We start from the raw sequence: 6,604 nt of genomic DNA on the forward strand, positions 1-6,604 counted from the left end.
GAAAAATAGTTTGTGATATATATATATATATATATATATATATATATATATATATATATATATATATATATATATATATATATATATATATATATATATATATATATATATATATATATATATTCATTTTAAATCATATTAATTTTGTGAGACCGTGAGACCGAATCTAAAAATAATATTAAAATGCAAAATAAAATAAAAAATACAAAAATTCTTTTTTTTTAATTATCATTTTCGGGATTTTAATTACCTAAAAAAATTACCGTTTTTTTAAATGCGTAAAATATTCTAATAAAAGATTACACTGTAAATATTCTAATGAGATTTTTAGAATTTTATAATATTATACTGGATTTTTCAGATATGTAGAATATTATATTTAATCTACTACACTATGTAAAAAAATATTTTTTTTGTTATTATTTTTTTTTTGGGAAAATATAAATTCTGAAAATAATATTTTTTTTAAAAAGAATCGAAAATTTTCAATTATTTTGCATTTTCAAAATGTTTTTCGTTTTATCAACCAAAATAAAGTGCTAGGATTGCATCTCACGATCTAACAAAATTAGGTCATCTCACATGAACTTAATATATATATATATATATATATATATATATATATATATATATATATATATATATATATATATATATATATATATATATATATATATATATATAGTCAAGATCGAATAAGAATAAAAATTTTGATAGAAAGATAAGAAGTTTTTTCTACATATTATTTTAGTGAATAAAACAAAATGAATCACTAAATAATTCATAAGTAAGATGATTAATAAGAAAAAATTCAAAAAAAAATGTCTATATGATTCATTTTTATGTAAATTAAGAAAAAAGTTAATTTTCATGACAATTTTAGTAAATAACAACAAAATCATTACATAAATGAATCATCGAGATGTTTTTTTTATGGATTTTTTTTTATGAATCATGTTATTTTTTATTCATCTAGTAATTCATTTGTTTTGTTCGCCAAAAAAATATGTAGAAAAAAAAAACTTATTACCTTCTTATGAAAAAAACTTATACCGGGTCTATATATATATATATATATATATATATATATATATATATATATATATATATATATATATATATATATATATATACTAGGTTAAAACCCGTGGAAATCCACGGTTGATAAATTGAAATAGAATTATAATTTTCATTTTGTTTGTGTAATAAAAAAACATATCAAAGTTTACAAAAAGTGAAGAATAGTGATATTGTAATTTACATGAATAAATGAAATGCAATAAAGTGTTTTAAATTGTTTATTTAATATGATGGATGAAATATTATTTTTTACAAGTAAATAAAATATGGTACAAAAACACTGTTTATAAATTCTGGAAAACTTCTTTATAAACAACATTGGAAGTTTGATTTGTGAGGGCACCGTCCTTATCTAAAATTAATAATTTTAATCCATCTCTGCTTTGAACTCTAGATAAGGCAACATATAATTGCCCATGTGAAAACACTGGATGTTTGAGAAACAAACCAACCTTCGATAATGATTGTCCCTGACTCTTACTAATGGTCATTGCAAAACATACAACCAATGCAAACTGTCTTCTTCGGAATTTGAAGGGAATCTTCTTTTCTGATGGAGTTAAAGACATTCTTGGAATAAAAGTACGGTTTCCAATATTAGTTCCAGATATGATACGCGCCTCAATAACACGTTTGCCCAATGATATAACCTGGAGTCTTGTCCCATTGCATAAGCCATTTTTCTGATCAATATTTCTCATCAATATTTCTCAGCAACATAACTGGAACACCGATTTTTAAAACTAATTTATGGTTTGGTAAACCTGATACCTTTAGACCATTTAAAACATCAGGTGAATATAAATTTGCATCAAACTGATCATGGACAAATTCAGATTGGCATATACTATCTGAACTTAAGTATTCAACCTCATCTCCTGGAAACTTCGATAACAAACGATCGTTTATTTCCTGAACGACTTCATTCTTTGGAGCAAGTATTGCTCTTTCTTGAAAATAACTTGTATTGTTGTAGTTTTCCAAAATTGAAGGATATACAAAGTCGATTAATGAACCTATAGGATCATGTGGATCATCAATGAGAATATCATCTGGAATATAAATAACTGTTTCACCATCGTTGATACCACCAAGTTTGCCTTCTCCTATATCCAACAACCATTCTGCAAAATCTTTGATTTTTTCTATATCAGATTGATCCCTTCCAACAGTTAGCCTCATGTTTTTTGTTAATTTATGGATCTTGCAATGTTTCCATAAATATGAAGAACTTAAAGAAGCATTAACAATGTTTTGTCTACTTCCACCAGGAATAACAGGTAGAATCTGTCTGAAATCTCCTCCAAAAACAATAACTTTCCCTCCAAAAGGAATATCTGAGTTGCTAGAATTTTCAGACCTAAATACATCTTTCAAACTTCGATCTAAAGCTTCAAATGCATGCTTATGGACCATAGGAGCTTCATCCCAAATTATCAAAGAGGTTTTTCTCAATAACCTAGCGAGGTCACCATCTCGACTTATTTTACAAACAGAATCCTCTGTTAGTTCAAATGGAATTATAAATCGAGAGTGTGCTGTTCTACCTCCAGGCAATAATAATGAAGCAATCCCACTTGAAGCAACATTTAAAACAATATGACCATCACATCTAATAGCTGCAGATATTGTCTTCCATAAAAAAGTTTTACCAGTCCCACCATAACCATAAACAAAGAAGACACCTCCTTTATTTTCTTTAACTGCACCCATGATATCAAGGAAAATGTGACGCTGCTCATTTGTCAATGCAAGAAACATACAATCAAACTCAGCCTTCATAACAGGAATGTCATAATCTAGCTCCTCAGTGATAAGTCGGTTGTTTGAAGAAGAAACAGAATCTACATCTGGGATAGGCATGTTTTTATGATTTTTGAGAGTGGAATTGTTCCTTAGTAAAACTTGTTCTATCTCGAACAAAGTTAAGTTCTTAAGTTGATCTTCATTGAGTGATAAGTCTGGAGGATAAAGAGCAAATTAATTAGAATTATGATTAACAATTTTTATTTATATTTAAAATAATAGTTAATGTATGTTTAAAAATAAATAATTGAGTTTTTAAATAAATAGTAATAATAATAAAACTTTAATACCTGGAGATTTGAATCTCTGTCATTGGTTATAAAGAATTCCATCTGCTAAATATTCCCATGTGTTTTCCCAAACAACCTCCGGTTTAGACATACTGTTACACATCAATAATGTAGCAAATAAAAATCGTAGGTAAAAACCAGATCCATAATGACTTGCTTCTTTGATTGCATCGATGTATTCCTTGTCATCATCCAAGAGCCCAAGAGCATAACAAGCATCCCTAAAAGAAGAATATAGTTCACCATTTACTGTGCGGATTTCTTCAAATGATTTCGGACCTTTGACCTTATTTAACAAAATTCTTAAGAAATAGGCTTCCCCTAGATTAGGTGAAACCGAATGAATTCTACCAATGCACTTTCCTACTTCCCGTGGCTTCCAAATCCTATCACCGCGTTGCCAAACAAACTTTGTAGGGAATTCAACATACGTAAGTTTCCGTGCATCACTGTTAACTGCATTACACTCCATCCAAGCTGTGAACATTGAAGAAGCAACAGAAGTTTTGTCGAGAACATCGTCAATATCATCGTCTTCCCCATAAACAATTTGTTGTTGACCAGGCAGATGAAAAGGCAGTCTAACCACAGAAGGATACCTGTAATGAACATCATATTTAAAAATTCACCATGATGCTTCACAGGCAGATAGATATCTACAGTCGTAATACTCATTGATTTCATCGACCGTATCATTATTATCACATTCATTATTGCTTTGTTCAATGACAACTGTAGCTCTATCAGGTCCCTTGTTTATGTATTTAAATAAATATTTTATAGAAGACCCCTGATTGCACCATTCAACATTAATATGTGCTTGATATCTTCTCAATAGATACTTGTTGTATGGAACAACATTTCTATTATCCAAATGCACACCCGATTTTTCAACAAAATGACCATCGTTTCTTCTCCTATATAAGGGAAAACCATTTTGATCAACAGACGTATGGTTACAGAATTGCTTTGGAAAGTTTTTAGAGCATTTTCTGTCCACCATGCATGGCAATTGATATTCTCAGCTCCACATGGACCATGAATCATGAACTCATTCACAAGTGAATACAATTCTGGATCTTCATCTCTGTTTGGTATCTCGGCGGAAATCATTGGGTCGATAAATTCAACAGTCGGTAACTTGTATTCAGAATGCATAAATAGACATATATGACTATGCGACAAACCTCTTTTTTGAAATTCTATTGTATAAACAACTGCAAAACTTTTTGAACAAAATAAAATTGTAATAGACCGTAAGAAAAAATATTAAAAAAAACTTAAACTTTTATGGATTATGAATAAAAGATAATTCAATTACCTGCTTGAATAATGCCGAAAATGTGATTCTCCCTTAGCTCTTTAATAAATGCATCAAGCTTGATCTTGAACATCCTACATAGTATATCAGGTCTATCTTCTGGTTGAAGTGAAGTATCCTTAAGAAACCTTTTAACCTCAGGCCATTTGGGATTACACGTAAAGGTTATGAATAAATCAGGATATCCAAACCATTTACAAAGCGACATGGCATCCAAATAGTTTTGCAGCATATAGCGCGCACCACCAGTAAAGGATGAAGGTAATATGACACGTTGACCGATGTTGGAGATATTTGTATTTCCTTGAGCTTTTTGGTTACGTAAATTCTCATAAGAATCACATCTTAGAACATGTTGTTGCCTGCGTATATAATACAATCTCTCACTTTCAATCATAGTATACGCATCCACCAAAAATTGTTGAAATAACCTTTTTGAATTTAAAATTAGTGAGAACGAATGATCCCTGTCTTGAATTCTAAAAGCGAAAAATTCTCTCATTGTACATTTTGCCCGCTTGTTTTTTTGTAGATGTAACACCTCTATGAAGAATATCAACGCTGTAACCATCATCACCATATGGAAATAGTAGCGGATATTGGAGAGGAAGATAAGAAGGATGCAATTCACTGATACATTGTAGAAATCCGGATTTCGTTTGAACAACAATATCTCTATTTTGAGCTGAATCAGAAATGTCACCTACAATTAAAGCAGCAACCTCAGAAGCAGTTGGTAGGTTATATGTCCTTCCATCTCAATCCCTTTTTCCAATAATTCTTAACTTCACATCAACTTGATGATTTTTTTGAAAAACATCTCTTACCATTCTATAAGACCTAACCAAGACATTATTTGAATCTAACATCACCTTCAAATATTCAATAATATCATTATCAATGAATGTAGATTGATGCTTTTCCCCACTAAAAAAATTGAATATATACATAATATTAGTAAAAAAAAGATAAAAATATAAAAATTAAATATGAATAAGAAGTTTGAAAATATACCCAAAGCATTTTTGTCTATTTGAATTTTCGTTCTCGGTATCATAAATGTATAACTGAGAGAATTTCGGTTGCGATCCATTTGGTGGTAAAAGGCTTCCAATACTATGATAATTTTGGCCACCAAGTCTGAAAATGTATGGAGCATTTCCTTTATTGATTGAAGAATCTATTTTACCACCCATTGACGTAAAAGAAAACATTGAATTGTAACGTCGAATGTTTTTCATGAAGTTTATGCTTTTAGAATCTGTTAGTCGAAACATTTTTTCATAATTTGGTGGTGGTTTCTTTAAATCTGGTAGTTGAACCTTGTCATAACCACAACATAATGAATAACTTGTGTTCCCTTTTTGTTTTCCTCTAATAGATTCATTTTTCTATAACAGTTTGATCACCATGATCCAAATATTCTGTAAAAAAATAAAACAGTATAAGTAAACTATTTAAAATTTTAAGTTTATAAAATATGGTATTTTATTTGTAACAGAAAAAAAAAAAAAAACAGGTATACATAGTGATTACCTTTGGAAATACCAACTATTAGGTTATCAGTAAGGACTTCATGTATATTTTCTACATCTGTTGTCAAGTCAATCAATGGAATAGGAGATAAATCTTTTAACTTTCTTTTTAATTTATGACATCCTGTACTTAACTTGATTGATGATGAAGAAGCAGTTATTGTAGATGCATTTCTGCATGTAACATTAACTGTAAAAAAATAACGATTATATATAAATTTATTAGAAAGTGGACTAAAGTAAGTTTTGAAAAAAAAAGTTATTACCATTTGAAATGTTAGATAACGGAGTTCTAACATTTATACACAAAGAATATGATTGTAGGGGTGAATTTTGTTTTCCACGTGATTTATATGGATTCACATTTTCATTTTGATGAACAATCTCTTTTGATTGATCTGTAAAAGAAACTTGTTATAAAAATGGAAGACATACGTTATAAAATATAATTAGAATGTAGGCAATAATATAAAATGATGATAAATCATTTTTTTTATATAGGTAAATGTAGTGTAAAAATTGAAAAATAAAATAAGTAAATTACAGTTATCCGTATTTTTGAAAACAGTTGA

The 6,604-nt window shown here is 28.9% G+C and overlaps 2 protein-coding genes across 2 annotated transcripts; both read right to left on the bottom strand.

The window, feature by feature from the left end:
* Positions 1-1,767: 1,767 nt before the first annotated feature.
* On the bottom strand, positions 1,768-2,943 carry LOC145009521 (ATP-dependent DNA helicase PIF1-like). Its single transcript, XM_078968205.1, has one exon. The coding sequence runs from the start codon at positions 2,941-2,943 to the stop codon at positions 1,768-1,770; it is 1,176 nt and encodes a 391-aa protein (XP_078824331.1).
* Positions 2,944-3,195: 252 nt separating this feature from the next.
* LOC145009523 (uncharacterized) lies at positions 3,196-5,693 on the bottom strand. Its single transcript, XM_078968206.1, has 7 exons — positions 5,512-5,693; positions 5,365-5,424; positions 5,005-5,247; positions 4,498-4,859; positions 4,080-4,378; positions 3,848-3,966; positions 3,196-3,775 (listed from the first exon to the last, which is right to left on the bottom strand). The coding sequence occupies exons 1-7, from the start codon at positions 5,691-5,693 to the stop codon at positions 3,196-3,198; spliced, it is 1,845 nt and encodes a 614-aa protein (XP_078824332.1).
* Positions 5,694-6,604: the final 911 nt, after the last annotated feature.

The sequence above is a fragment of the Lactuca saligna genome, chromosome 8 (assembly GCF_052625555.1).
Source record: "Lactuca saligna cultivar CGN05327 chromosome 8, ASM5262555v1, whole genome shotgun sequence".
Lineage (NCBI taxonomy): Eukaryota > Viridiplantae > Streptophyta > Magnoliopsida > Asterales > Asteraceae > Lactuca > Lactuca saligna.